Below are 15,359 nucleotides of genomic sequence, written 5' to 3'. Positions count from 1 at the left end.
CTCCCTGCCTTCCAGCTCTGCCTCCCCAGCCCCGGCTTACCCCGGCCGCCTCCCAGCGCCTCCAAACGCTCTTCCCCTCTTGGTTACTCAGTCCCCAGGCCCCTCCTCAATTCCCACTGCGGCCTGGCCCGCCGGCTTGCCGCCGGGCCGGTCTGCACTCCCGTTAGCCCCGCTAGGAGCCTTACCCAGCACTCTGCCAGAGACACAGGAAATGCCAACCCCCGCCGCCTGGCAGCTTCTGGAGACGGGCTGCTCGAGGGGGTGCCTGGCATCTCCACCACTGAACTTCGGAGCGACCTGGGGCAAGTTACTGAACCTCATCTTCCTCGTCTGTAAAATGGGACGGTAAGAGCGCCCACCTCTTAGGCTGTTGGGCGGCGAACGGAGAGCGTGGGGGCCGCTAACGGCTAGAGCGCAGGAGGGCCCAGCCAGGCCCTTAGCTCACAGCCTCCTACCCCAGCCTCGGCTATTCTCCAGCAGCACGTGAGCTCTTGAAATGCCAGTTAAGGCCAGTACTCCTATGCAGAACAATCCAGCCTGAGGCTCTCCCCACCGGCCTCCCCCCCTCCTAAGGAAAGGCCTGGCCACCTACGCCCACACAAATGTTGGACACAGAGCCCAGAGGTCCAAAGTACCCGTTTTTATTCTCCACTGGGCCTTAGCCATCACTAGTTTTGCAAGCACGAATAAATGCAATCAACACGAACCTCTCCCTAAACGCCTTTCATTACCATTCGTCACTGAACGAGTTTCCCGCTTTTCCTAAAGACACTGTGATTTGGGGGTGACGTAAAACGAAGCTTGACAAGTGCAGAACATCGGGGTTAATCATCCTGCTCCCTCGTGGAGCAGCGAAAGGCTGCGGGAGCTCTACACAGCAGGCCCAGCAGCTCTGTCCTTCCACGGAGGGAGGAACTCGAGGAGCAGGAGAGCCCCGGCGGGGGAGGTGGGCGAAGAATCGTCAGCCAGGTTTCTGCCCACGTGACCTGGCCGAGGCTGGAGGGAGGCTGCCTGCACGGCCTCCAGATCAGTGCCCCCGAAAGCCAAATGGGCCTGGAAGAACCCGCTTGCCCACCGCTGAATGTCCTCAGTGAGCAGAAGAGGAGCTGGGGAGTGAGAACAAATGTCCTCCAGAGTGCCTGCGCCCCTTCTGAGGGCTGCCCAGGGGGCACGCCCACTCCGGGCCAGGGCACTCCAAGGTCAGGAGGGATCATTCTGCCTTCGGGGTGCATCTTCCTTCCTGCCCACTCCCCTCAGGCCGAACCCCACAGGTTCACAGAACGGTCTCCCGGATGACGCCGATGAGGCTGTGGGGCCGCTCAGCCTCTGCTCGCTGGGGCCTCCTCTCGGCTCGCGGCCTCCCCGCCGGGATGAAGGTGCTCAGGTCCCCGCAGCTCCGCAGGTGCAGGAAGCCAGGCTGTCTCCGCGAGGGCGGCACGTGGGTCCGGGAAGTGCTGGGCTGCGACGGGGCCATTATCTTGGGGAGAATAAGAGGGTGGGGGAGACGTTAGGCTGCACCAGAGGTGGTCCTCCGACCTGCCTTCTCTATCCAGCCATGCACTGCTTAGCTTCGTTGCTTTGGAAAAGAAAATAGGGTGTTTTCCCGAAGTGGAACACACTTGGAATTCCAGATACCTTCCACCGGATGCCTCTTTCCTAACGTTCCTAAGACATTCCCCCAATTTGCTATTGTTTCAGCTGCCGACCTGCCTCACGTCACTTCCCTGATTCATCCGTGGCAGGTGAATTTACACTTTTGCGTTACACTTAACACTCTTCTCATCATTTTTACCCAGTTTGCCTGGGGTCTGAGATGGCGCTTCTCACCGGGGTCTGCACGTTTCTGGAGGGGAGGGGAGCTGCTACCGAGGATCCCCCGCTCCCCCACGGCAATTGTGACAGGCGGGGCTGGAACATCTGTAGTTCTAACAAGAACCCAGGTGATACCAATGTTCTTGAAAAGTTGATAACCACCTGTGGGGCACTGTGACCAGCTAATGAGTTTATAAAATGTCACCCAAAACCAGTGATGCTTCCAGTTGATCTGATAACCCTTCGATAACAAAACATAATAAGCAACATAAAAACTCGGCCAGTTTATTTGTAAAAAATGCTTAAGAATGGTTCTACCGTTAGATCTGTTTTACAATGCAGCATATATGTAACTTGAAATATATAATAATACCACTTACTTTGTAAAATGGCAACCTTATGGGAAACCCCTCATCCGGCTGGGACCGAGGAGGGGAGAACTGTCTAGCACGTACAATTTCCAGAAGTTGCACAGTCATGCTCTAGGACCTACAACACTGTTAGCACCTTGAGAAAAACCCAGGCGTTTCATGACCCCTTAACATCACAGAACAATCACTGGGCGGACTTTTTGTTTAGTTCGTACCAGTCTGAGATTTTAAAGTCCTCAGAAGTTTAATCCCTCCAAAAGATGGGATGTTAAATTTTGCTAATACACTGGTATTATATTTGTCTTTAAAGCCCTGTCCTTGTTTCCTCGTTAAAAAGAAAATTCCAACATTCATAGACATCAATTGCTGTGACATGTAAGTTGGGGCAAGTGGTTTTGATAGGAATAAACATTAAGATGGATCTAAAACCTATTCGAGTCATACTAGGACAAGTGAAAATGTGCAAAGCTGGGTAGAGTCGGGAATAAAGGCTCTCCTTCCGCTTGTCTCTACCTCCTTTTCTCTGGGGAGGGTGTCGCACTGGGCCTCGCCACTGGGGTCTGCTCCCAGAAGGCACCAGCCGATGGCCCAGAGTCCACTGCAACAATCCCAGTACCTGAAGTTTTATCCAGACTCGGCACAAAGACCCAGCAAACATCTGCAGTGAGAGCATCTGTTGAGCTGTAAGTGCTTGGTCATTTTCCCCAAAGCTATTTTCCAGGGAAGACTGAGCAGAAGATCCACACCAATGGCGTGGCAGATACTCCGACTCTGATCTCACTAGGGCTTGGCAGCCTCCAACAAGCAGCTCCAAATACTTGCTCTGTGTATCGGACTGTTGGGGCCAGACGGAGGGAAGGAGGCAGGGAATGACTTCTGGCGGAGGCCAGGGTTAGGAGGATGTATCTCTCCTACACAGATGCTAACTAGAGCGTGACCCAAGACCACCAGCCGACCGCTCTTTTAGAAAGCAGACACCAAGAGGGTCCGCGGTTCATGTACCTCTTCACGCGAGTCATCAGATTGCTCTTCTGCTCCCCTGGGTCCCCTGAGGGGCGGGGAGAAAAATTGGCTTCTGGCTTTTGTCAGAGGAGGCCAGCAGGTAGAAAGGGAAATGGAAAGGAAAGTGAGAAGGAACTTACTCAATCGGCCTTAACTCACCCAGGACCCTGCAGCCCAATGTACATGTTACTGCCCACAGACGCGGGTGGGTCACACTGTGAGCCACTATGCCCCGAGGTCACAGAAACCACCCCACAGTCAAGGGGCAACAAAGCAAACGCCTAAAAAGTAACAACTTCTTTAAAAATTAATTTATTTACTTGAGAGAGAAAGCACAAGGGGATGGGCAGAAGGAGAGGGAGAGAGAGAATCTCAAGCAGACTGTAAGCTGAGTGTGGAGCCCGACGCACAGCTTGATCCTGGGACCCTGAGATCATGACCTGAGCTGAAATCAAGAGTTGGATGCTTAACTGACTGAGCCACCCAGGTGCCCCGGTAGCGGTTTTTAAAAGAGGTGGGTAATTACAGCTGTGACCCATCCCCAGTTCTCAGCAGAAGGAAATCCCATTCAGAGGTACAGGTGTTGAGACCACCGAGTCTAACACTTCACTTTAAAAATGAGAAAACTGGGGCGCCTGGGTGGCTCAGTCGGTTAAGCGTCTGCCTTCAGCTCAGGTCATGATCCCAGCGTCCTGGGATCAAGCCCAGGGGCTCCCTGCTCAGCGGGCAGTCTGCTCCTCCCTCTCCCTGTCCTTCCCCGTGCTTGTGCACTCACACTCTCTCTCTCTCAAATAAATAAATAAAATCTTTTTTAAAAATAAATAAAAATGAGAAAACTGACACCCAAATGGATTATGTTACGTGCCCGATTTTATCTTTCCCCGGGTGACTTCAGCTTAGGGAATTGTTCTTTTTCATCTAGAATCTATGGAGGAAAGATAATTTATCCCTTTAAGTCCTATTGGTTTAGGTGTCTTGCCACCATTTCACGGGAATATGAAAATTCATGTTACGTCCATCACTGCCAGCGAGCTGAGCAACCACGCCCTATCCAGGGAAACCCACCTTGGCAAATGGAGGGCTAACGGTGCCCCACGCTGCCCAGACCCCTTGCTTTTATTCCCGAGCGGCACCGCTTTCTTTTCCCAGGCGTGTTCCACATTCGGGAAAAATCGCTTTCTCTCCCTGGGCCAGGAAGCTTGTGGGAAAGTCATCACGCCTGAAAAGAAAGTACTCCGGCTTCTTCTCTCTCCCTCCCCAGACTTCCTCACCCCCAATTTCCTTGATACCCTGACCGTGAACTTACTGCGCCTTGGACGGGAAATCAGAGAAGGCGCTTCAGCTGCTCTGGAAACAAGTTCTCTGACTCATGCCCGAGACCAGTAATAAAACTACCTGTTCTAGGAAACTGGCACTGGTGATGGCCTCCTCCATGTGCTCCTCATCGGACTTGAGAACGGATTTAATGTTCTCCACAAGCTCGTGGATGTCTGGGGTCATACTGCAGGACGACTGCTCCAGGAACCTCGCCACCAGCAGCTTGGTGTCCATGTAGGACTTGTAATCTATCAGGGACCGAGGCCGGCATCGCGAAGCTCTGCTCCTCAGACCTCTCCTCAAGGTCACCGTGGCCAGGTCTGGTCTTCCCTCGGTCTGCGTTGCAGCTTCACAGCTGAGCACGGGGACAGCTGTGGGCAGAGACAAACAATACGTGCCCGTTGGCCATGCCCCTGTGAGCACACGCCCGGACCCGAGACAGCACGGGCCACGGAACTTGGCGTGGAAAGCAGGTTGCAAATGCCAACGACCATGCACATCTTGCTTTTCATCTCACAGAAGGAAAAGGGTGGGGGGGAGAAAAAAACCAAAAACCAGAAAACAATGACCCAAGCTCGTTCCCTGAAGTTCCGATAGGACGTGTCCCCAGAACATTTCACATAAAACACAATCACCAAGGGAGAGACAGATGATAGGGAAGAGCATCAAGAATGCGCAGCAGTGCCGTGGGGTAATGACCAATGTATGGGGATGGGTGGGCAAGCAGAAAAAAGATGGTGGACCTGATGAGAGAATGCTCCAAGGGCGGAGGATGAAGGAGCCACTTAAAGAGAGAGGCTGAGGAGGGACAAGACTGCAGGACGAGTGGAGTGCTCCCCTCCCTTTGACTGTACCTTTGTCCTAAACATCCTCAGGGCATGGTGCCGACTTATCCACGCTCACACCATGGCTGTGAGTCAGCTCTAGGGCTATTAACAGAAAGAAAAAACTAGGTGCGGAAAAATCACACGTCGTTCCGGAAGTCAACAGCAGCCTGGGAAATCCACCACCACAGGCTCTAATGTCCACAACTATCGACATCAGAAGGGCTTAAGGACTGGCAGAACATGACTGCACCACCAAGTGGGTGAAGGGGAATGCAGGCCCGGTCTCCGCGTGTTCGTAAGCCAGCCAGCAACCTTCAGTGTACATGACCCTGGAGGTTTCAGTCTGTGAAGGCCTGACAAGCAAGCGGGAATTTGATATTCAAGGAAGAAAGGAAGCAGAGAGTGGGAGGACAGGTGGAGGGAGGGGAGCACTCCTTTCCCTCGGGAGAAAGGTCGGCGCTCTAAACCGGGGTTAGCGGCCCCCCTCCAGGCTGCCACGAGCGTGTCACAGAGAGCCGGAGTTTTCCAGGAAGGCTCCCTGCAGACGCTCGTGCGTGAGGACAGCCAGGGACTACAGTCAGTCACTGGAAGGCAATCTGGGCCGTCTACAGCAGAGGACTCCAACGCTGTAGGTGAACACACGTCTCCTCCCCCCTGCAGCGCCGCAGATCTGGGAGGATCTGACTAAGCTGTGCAGAGAGCCAACTTCCTGTTAAAGCTGGCAAGTGGCCAGCTCGAGTCCTCAACTTGCCAGGTCGGGTGGTAGAGACCCTCAGTGAAACGGGCCTGGGGAGCTGAGGGGCCGGGCTGCCGGCCCGGGGGTTTGCAGAGGTGCTCAGTCCCAGGCGGTGGGACTCCTCCCGGCTCAGAAGACAAGAGGAGTGTTCTCTCTGGCTCGCACACGGTCAGTCCAGGGCTGCAGCGAACAACACAGGCCGTCAGAGGGACAGAACCAAGAGTGCAAGGGGGTGACATGGGGCCCCAGAGAGAGCAAGGTGAGAGCGTTTGCAAAGTCATATTTGCACAGAGCTTGAGGAGAGCAGAGGCCCTTGTTAGAAGGGGTCACCGGAAGAAGCCTGGGCGGCGGGATTAGAGATTTTCATTTTCTCCCTTTCTTTCCTTCATTTTATTTTCACAGTTTTCCACCATGCAGAGCTATTTGGAGATGTTCAGGTATTCACATATTCAGAAAAAGGACTCAATGTTATTTTAAGTCTTTAACATGTTTTAAATTTAAAGTTATTCCAATGACATCTGTAACAAACTTCACACAGAAAGGGAGAGCATGGGAGTGTGAGTTTCACTCTATCTAAACTTCTTAAAACAGGTCAGATTCAAACAACTCAACTACCCATACAAAGTAAAAAAAAAAAAAGATAACTTAGGTCATAAGAGAGGGAGTAAAAAAAAAAAAACACACCCCTTGAACTTTTTCCTTGAGAATGTTTATTTCCATAAGACTGTGAGCACCCAGAAATCAGAACGATGTTTGCATTTTCTTCATGTCATACCTCGAACACTATCATGTGCAGCCGAATGCTTTTGCTGACAATGACTTCAAAAGAAAAAACTCTACCAGCCTTAAAAAATGTGACAGGTGAATATTCCTAATGTGCATGGAGAATATCGTATTTTCCCAAGACCTCTTAACCTCTCTCAAGACATCTCTCAAGCTGCAGGGCGGTGGATGGCCAGAGGCACCCGGATTCACCTGGCCGCCTTGGGACAAACACGCACAGTGCTGTGCAAGGGGCTTGGGGAGTGACATCACCTCTCTCTGCGGAATGATGGAGCACAGGGTCACTCCTCGATCTTGTCCTCAGGGCTGGGAAGACTCTCCGGCTTCCCGTGGGAGGTAGCTGGTTTGCATCGGGAGTTGAGATAGATGTGCTTTCTTCTCTGGGTGCGTTAGGAATGTCCTCACCTGATTTTTTTTTTTTTTTAAACAAGAGAAACATAAGTTATTTCACCAGCTGCTGCCTTCAAAATGTTGGGCAGGAAAGCGCCCGTGAGCCCGAACCTTCAGGGGCAGGGGAACAGAGTTAACCACATTTGCTTAGGCTGTTGGCCAGTGAGCTTTTATTTCCCAGCACCGTGGGAAACGCTTCCTCTCCAAACCACCCCTCCACACCTAAAACAAGCCAACAAAAAATTGTAAGTCCAAGAGTAAAATCAAGAAGCCCTCGCAAAATGTCAGGTGGTTTTTTGGTTTTGTTTTTTTCTGCAAGTGCTTAGAATCTTCTCCAGGGAAGCGTCCCGGTGCAGCGCTAGGAAGCTCCTAGTGACTTTCCAGTTTTTAGCAATGCAAGGTGGGGGGGGGGGGGAATTCCTGCCCAGCTCTGGCGACTTCCCTGAGGGCTGCAGACCATGAATGCAGGCAGTGGAAGCCTCCATACAGCCCAGGGTACAGGCCGGGCTGTGAAACGCTTGACGGCCATGGGAAAGAGCCAGTGGCCGCCTCGTAGATGGGGAGAACCACTCAAGAAACGGATGACTTCTGCTCAGGACAACCACATCATGTCATCGGCGAGCCTGAGTGTGCTCTGGGAAACTTTGAGAAATGGGAGAAGCCCAAACATACTTAGGGAAGAGAGCACTTCTGCATTATTCTAAGATGGAAGGTGAACGGAACAGAAACTCGTTCCAAATGGTGCTGCTGAAAAGTCACCCCCATCGAAAATAGCTGGAGAGTTGATCCATTATTGATCACCCCTGCCATTTTGTGCTGGTGGACAGTTCTCCGCGCCATTTCAAACCTCTCCAAAGACAGAGAGCTGCAATCATGTTCCCTTGAATGACAAGGATAACTGCAAACTGACTCTTGTTTTTTGAGGCAGGACGGAAAATCAGCGTTCACTACACGTGAAAGCAGCATGACCTGGACCCGAGGTTATAAATGACAGTGCAATCTCACGGCAAATCATCCTGCCATAGACAAAACTCTTTTTTTCCCTTTAAAAGGGCCCATCTTATTTTAACAGGAGAAAGAAAATTTTAGGTGGGAAAACACAGGGATGCCACATTAAACTCTCTAATCCATTTCACAGGTCCCTGAGAAGGGTCTGGTGACTCATCAAAGATTCTGAGGATATTTTTATTTCTGTTCACATAGTATCTCCTACTTGCCAATTGTTGACAGTATTTTTACACCTGGAAAGAAGGATGTAATTTGTGGGGATTTTTTAAGATTTTTAAAAGTTATTTATTTGAGAGAGAGAGCGCGCACACGCATCAGTGGGGGAGGGCCAGAGGGAGAGGAAGAAGCAGACTCTCCGCTGAGCAGGAAACCTGATGCAGGGCTTGATCCCAGGACCCTGGGATCATGACCTGAGCTGAAGGCAGACGCTTCACTGACTGAGCCACCCAGGCGTCCCAAGAAGGATATAATTTGAACCACTGGCTTCAAGATATCTGACCTCCAACAAAATATCATGTAAGTCATTATTTCATGATGTCTTACTTGACGGAATCCTGAGTTTGGGCAGCAATCGTGTATTTATTACCTTGAGTCAGTGGTATGCAGATCGGTTCCAAGGGGCTCGTGGCACCTTCTAATCCTTCTAGCATGTGGAATGAAGGTCCCTACATCACAGGAGAAAAGAGGGTTATTTGTTGATATTCAGCTCATCCCCCACCTGGACTCCACTGAACTTAGAAGCATGTTCAGGGCCCAGTGTCCCACTGTTCTCTGCACGCCAGGCTGCTTTTCCTACCAGCGGTCAATGTACCAACGAGAAACCATGGACCGTACCTGCTCCTGGTCCGTCTGGCTCACCACAGCTTCATAGGGAGGTGGGGGGTCCAGGGGACAGAACACTTCCACACCTTTGATTCGTGCTCCGTAGATATGTGGGAGGGGAATAACATCAGGACCGACCATCCTAGGAAAAGCATCTTGGCATCAGGAAGCACGGTCTACAGACTTCTCGTCTGACGTACTTGCTTCTGCATGATGATGGTCTTTACCTCGGGCCGGTTATCCGCTGACAGAGCAGAAGACCCCTCACCCCTCCAAGACAGTCTTCTGGCCCAGAAGCCGGGGGGGATAATCTCAGCTGATGGGGTGCCCAGAGTTTCTTAGGCAAGTGACAACGTATAAAATGCAATGCCATCATTTCTTTTACATCCACAAGCCAAAAAGCAAGCAATCATCCACAAAGACAGAAAGCAGATTCGTGGTTGCCAGGGGCTGGGGGCTGGGGACTGGGGAGTGACTGCTGAGTGGGTTCGGGTCTCCCTGGAGGTGATGAACATGCTGCAGAACCAGATGGGGGTGGAAGTTGCACAGTACCTCGATTGTACCAAATCCCACTCAATGGTACGCTTTCAAATGGTTCAACTCATGTTATGTGAATGTCACCTCAATGAAAGAAAAAACAAAACTAGGGACTTGGGGCAACTTAATTATTTCTTACATTAGTACCTGACAAAATTCTTGCCTGCGTTTCCCTAATGTCTGATTCATGGTAGAAACTCTCTATTTGTTAAATAAATATTTGAAGGTCTGAATTACTTTTTTCTAGGAAAGTGAACAACATCACAGCTCAAAGACAAAGCAGGATGAATCACAGAGTGACCCTTCCTAAATACAGTCAGTCAACAAACACTAGCTGAGCACTGCCTTCATGCCAGGCACTGGGGCTTTTGTCCTGTGAGTGGGAGACCCTCCATAGCAAATAAATAAATAAACCTCAAGATTTTCTGCCTGTGTTCATAGAAAACTCACACACATAAATAATCTAGATAATAAAGAGCCTAAATTGTAAAACGATAGTTTAAAATATATAGAAACTTGTTCCTTTTGACCAAACTTCCAGTTATAAAATAAGTAAGTCCCAGGGGATGTAATACACAGCATGGTGACTACAGTTAATAATACTGTATTCCCAGGGCACCTGGGTGGCTCAGTCATTAAGCATCTGCATTCGGTTCAGGTTATGGTTCCAGGGTCCTGGAATCGAGCCCCGCATCAGGCTCCCTGCTCAGCAGGAAGCCTGCTTCTCCCTCTCCCACTCCCCCTGCTTATGTTCCCTCTCTTGCTATCTCTCTCTCTGTCAAATAAATAAATAAAATAATAATAATAATAATGCTGTATTCCCTATTTGAAAGTTGCTAAGAGAGTAAACCCTAGAAGTTTTCATCACAAGAAAAACAATCCGGTAGCCATGTGTGGTGATGGATGTTAATTAGACTTACGGTGGCGATCACTCCACAACATACACAAATATGGAATCATTATGCCATACACCTGAAGCTAATAGAATGTTCTAGGTCAATTATATACCACTTTAAAAAGATACAATGAAGACCAGAAAACCTGTACTCAGGCCGTGGAGTATTAGAGAATGAAAATAAGAGATAATAGCAAAAGTTTAATGCCCGTTCTCGAAATATGAAAATGGACATAAGCTGAAGGAGACAGGTGAAAGATTCTGGGCCAGTAGCACACAAGGGCTGTTTTTTTTAGAAAGGGGCTCTGTGGATTCATGGTTGTTTCATTTTATTCCTGCGCCCGTTTAAAAAAAATGCAAATGGTGGAGGAAAAAAAGTTGAAAAAGATGCGATGTTCTTTTTTTCCTAGCAGTAAAACCAGTGGACAAGGGGACTTGCTTTACTTAGTGAGCCCTAGAGACTACTTCTGTCCTCTCCAGAGGGCCAGTCTTCAATCCTGAGTTAGCATGACCCCATGAGCCATCTTTCCAGCACTCACAAATCCCCTGGCTTCCCCTCAGCCAGCTCCCCTCACTTCCCCTCTGCTGTGTCCTCCCCAGGAAAGTGAATACCCCCCGCTTTGCCTGTTGGTTTGTTAGCTCTGGTGGTCTTTGATACTCGCCACCCAATGGCTATGTTCACAGAGAAGAGAGGGTTTGCTTGGGGCCAGGAGGTCAGGGGAACAGACTTCCATTTTAGATCTTAAACGACCATGGAATCCCTTTAAGAAGGGGGAGAGGGAAGGGAATACATTTTCTTTAAATCGACCACAATGAACGGCTTCTTATGGCGGTAACTATAATGACCAAGGAAGCCTCCGTGTGACAGAAGGTGCTTCTAGGAAAAAAAGGAAGGTTCCTTTCCTATGAAGCAGTTCTCCTTATTTCATATCTTTTGGGTACAAAGGGATCTGTCTGGGGAAACAGGTGCACTACGTCCTGGCAGGTATTTTCCTGATCCCTTATGGCCCCCAACCCTAGCTAGGGAGTAGAATCACCTGGGGAGGTTTGCAGACTATGGGAGGCCCAGGCCTTGTCTCTAGAAATTCTGCTCTAATTGCCTGTGGTGGTGCCCACACAGATAAGAAGAGATTTTGATCTCCTAAAAATCAGCTAAGCGGCCCTGTGGGGCTGCCAGGCAGGGCCGCACTGGGCACGGAGTCACCCATGAGCAGAGCCTGGCTCCACTTGAGTTTGGGTTCTGAACTTCATGAGGAAAAGGAATGACTTTACTATATTCACCACTGAGGAATAAATGCCTGTGTTCAATTTTCCATAATCTTCCGTGCTCTGTAACACATTACGTCCCCATGGTACAACCAGGTCCCCAATTACAGAATAGGTGGGATGCTCTCCTTTTTGATCCCAGCTCCAACCAATTTCTGAGAATGGGGGTGGGGGGAGGCTCCCTGGGGTCGTGGAGGAGGAGTGCACAGCCCTGACTCTCATTACAAATCAAGTCATGAGGCAGAAACCCATCTTTGGATGGAAACCTTCACTGCAATCAGGTTTCTGTTTATGGCAGTAATTTGAGAAGTCCTTTCTCAAGGAGGGACCAATGCATGCAGTGGTTGTATTTATAGAAGGGAAATAAATAAAGCGCTCTGAGAAGTCATATAATACCTTGCAGGAAGTGGGGAGTTTGCATTGTGTGAAAACTCTTCACGTACCCAGTTGTGGAAATATTAAAGAAAACATTCGTTACTATTCTTGCCTGCCTGCTTCTAAGAAAGAAAATCACCAGTTGGGGTCAAACAGTTAGTGTCTATAATATGGATATATAAAAATCTAGCAAAGTCGGTCAAATGCAAAAATACCTTTGATACAATATGTATCTGAAAGTGAATAAATGTAGCCATTTAATAAGGAAAGTGGACCGCCCTCTAGTATTGGGAGAATTTCAGAAAATGAGGCTGTTTGCCCACCGGAGATATGATCTAGGCCTCCAGGTATATGCTTTGGGCCTAGCAGTGTCTCCTTTCCCACAAGGATGTATTACTTTAACACCCTTCCCCATGTTCCTTCCGGAAAGTTCGGAATGATAAAGCCCTTGGTGAGAAGCTTGTCTGGATTTGGTGAGGGGCAGTCTCAGGACTCAGAGGGGCGAATCCAGGGAGGCACCCACATCCCAAAGAGTGGAAATACCCACACTGATAAGCATTACTATGGCGGCACCGAAAAGAGAAATGGAAGAGAGAAGGGCAGGTGGGGGAGGGGCGGTCTACAGGACAGTGAGACTCCTAACCCGCATGAGTCACTTTCCCTTTCTGCCACTGCAGGAAATCAAATCTGTCTGTTGCCTCCTCTCAGGTCAACCAAGGGCTCACCTACAATCTCAGAGAGCCACTTAATTCTTCTCGAAGATGGCATTTCTCTTTCCAACCACGAAATAACAGGCTTTTTTTTTTTTTTTTTTTTACTGCCTTCCAACACGTCCCCCTGCACACAGCCTGAGACTGGGCTAAGGTATGAGCAAAGGTGTCCTTTGGTGCACAAAGAATGACTCTGAGCAACAGGTCGGGAGGTTACCCATGGAGAAGAACGTTAACAGTGTCTGGGCGGTAGCTCCCACCGGTGACCTGCTTCAAAGCCACACGTGGCCGTCCTGAGCATTAGCAAGCGGATTTCCAAAAACCCCAAGGCTGCCACCACATTTGTCTGACAACTCTCCTTGTATACCTTGGGGATTAAAAGTTGAAATTCCTGGCTCTCTGAATCTCAAGCTAAAGACACGAGTCTTTCTTACAGAATTCAGAGATTTTCTTTTGGAAGCTTAAATATGGTTTGCTGATCCTTGAAATTTGGCTTAAGATCACTTCACCCACGAAGCCAACCCTGACTGGCTGACTCTTCCTTCAAAGCTCTCTGCAGCCCATTCACCATCCTGGGTTAGGTGGTCCTCCTCGGTGCACTCAAAATCTCTCTTTTGACAATTATTATGATCCTTGCAACACTCAGCTGTAATGACCCAGACTGCGAGCTCCTTGAGAGGGGAACGAGGCGGGTCTAAGTCATCTGAAATGTCACCAACCTGGGGGGGGGTGGGGGGATGGGGGGTGACTAGTAAGCAGCAGAGGACTGATTAAATGTTTGTCGAATAAATAAACGAAGTCATTCTTTAGAGAGGTACAATTCTAGAAGTCCATAACAACCAGACGAATGCATGCATCATTTCCTTCTGCGGATAGTCATTTCTGAGATTTAAGAAACAAATGATAAATTCTGAGCTAGAATTTGAAAAAGGAAACCAGCGTGGTGTCTATTTTTTCTAGACCAGGGAGAAGTCATGAATAATTAATCTCTTTTTAATGGCTTGGAAGAATGTCATGATTTGGGGCCCCGCTGATGGTGTTATAATGAACATCGATTTGGCCTGAGCGTGTTTCCTGGGCAACCGCAGCTCTCAATCAAGTCACATGACAGCGACTGTCTCACTGGGTGTCAGTTTTCCTGGGAAGCTAATTGAAATGGAAAAAGTATATCCTTAGTTCAAGGTGGGACTTTTCTTTGGTTTCAGCCATTTATCAGACAAAACAGCAGGGTGGGGAAGGGGGATAGAAAATCCTGAAAAGGGGCGCCTAGCCGGCTCAGTGGGCACAGTGTACGAGGCTTGATCTCAGGGTCTTGAGTTCAAGCCCCACACTGGGCGTGGAGCCTACTTCAAAAAGGAAGAAAGAAAGAAAAAGAAAAAAAAGAAAATCCTGAAAAGTAACACCATCTGTCTAGATTTTGGAGAGAAGTAAGCTCATGCTATAGGTCGTCCTGGAAACCTTTCAGTCTTCCAAACCAAGGCCACCTCACAGACGGCTGGGGCGGGGGCACTCAGGAAGGCTACCTGCGGTTCATCCGGGGCGTGCACGAGTAAAATGTGGCGAAATAGGAGGGGGGGGGCACTGGCGGCACGAAGTCATCAGGGTCTGGGATCCGTCCGTGTTCTTCCACTTCTTCGGCAGAAATCTGGGATTCGTCCTGATGAAACAAGCAGCTCGGTTAGTCAACAGCCTTCATGACAAAGGCCCCGTGGGCCACAGTCATGGTGCCACCTTGTATGGACTTACGAGGCAGGGTCTTCTGGCTGCAAATATCTGGAGGTAGCGAAGGGCAGCTGCTGCCAAGCAGACGGTGGTGGTCAGGGCGTTCAAGGCACACAGGGCGAAAAGAACCTTCTAGAACAAGGAAACAGTAACACTACTGAGCACGTCAAAGCTGACGACCAGGGGCTCCTGGGTGGCTCACTGGTTAAGCATCTGCCTTCGGCTCAGGTCATGATCCCAGGGTCCTGGGATTGAGCCCCGCATCGGGCTCCCTGCTCAGCGAGGAGCCTGCTTCTCCCTCTCCCACTCCCCCTGCTTGTGTTCCCTCTCTTGCTGTGTGTGTCTCTCTCTCTATGTCAAATAAATAAATGAAATCTTAAAAAAAAAAAAAAGCTGATGACCAGAAGGCAAGAGAAAAACTGTTTTAAATAATAATAATGATGTCACAATAAGGCAATTCTCGTGGGAAGATAGATGCCAAGGACTTTGATGTCTGGCTCGTGCTAAGTGCCAAATAAATACTGGTTATTAATATGGCTCTCATGCAGTCATATAAGCATCGTAATTTTAAAAAACTTATCTTAGAGGCTTCCTGTCCCAGAAAGCCCTGGTATTACAAGTTTTCTTTTTGCCAGCATCAGAACATTGTCTGGAAATGTTCCTTCCAGAAGAGCAGTGAGTGTCTCTTCTGAAGTTGGTGTCCCCAGTGATAGCAATTCCAGTCTCCCACCGGGGACGGCCTGCTGTTTTATCTGTGGCCACTGATTCTATTTTGGGAGAGACTGG

The 15,359-nt window shown here is 49.4% G+C and overlaps 1 protein-coding gene across 1 annotated transcript in view; it reads right to left on the bottom strand.

Annotated features, from left to right (window-relative positions):
• Positions 1 to 640: 640 nt before the first annotated feature.
• The window catches only part of FAM189A2 (family with sequence similarity 189 member A2), a 59,356-nt gene continuing 44,637 nt past the window's right edge, over positions 641 to 15,359 (bottom strand). Inside the window, exons 6-12 of the mRNA XM_021694386.2 lie at positions 14,598 to 14,705; positions 14,375 to 14,508; positions 9,081 to 9,210; positions 8,833 to 8,911; positions 7,101 to 7,253; positions 4,581 to 4,873; positions 641 to 1,477 (exon numbers count right to left, since the gene is read on the bottom strand). Of these exons, the coding sequence (XP_021550061.2) occupies positions 1,274 to 1,477; positions 4,581 to 4,873; positions 7,101 to 7,253; positions 8,833 to 8,911; positions 9,081 to 9,210; positions 14,375 to 14,508; positions 14,598 to 14,705 (1,101 nt within the window). The 3' untranslated portion in view covers positions 641 to 1,273. The remainder of the gene's footprint in view (positions 1,478 to 4,580; positions 4,874 to 7,100; positions 7,254 to 8,832; positions 8,912 to 9,080; positions 9,211 to 14,374; positions 14,509 to 14,597; positions 14,706 to 15,359) is intronic.

This window comes from Neomonachus schauinslandi, chromosome 13 (assembly GCF_002201575.2).
Source record: "Neomonachus schauinslandi chromosome 13, ASM220157v2, whole genome shotgun sequence".
NCBI classification, from domain to species: Eukaryota; Metazoa; Chordata; class Mammalia; order Carnivora; family Phocidae; genus Neomonachus; species Neomonachus schauinslandi.
Note: the sequence above shows the minus strand (reverse complement) of the source record. Positions and strands in the feature narration are given on the sequence as shown.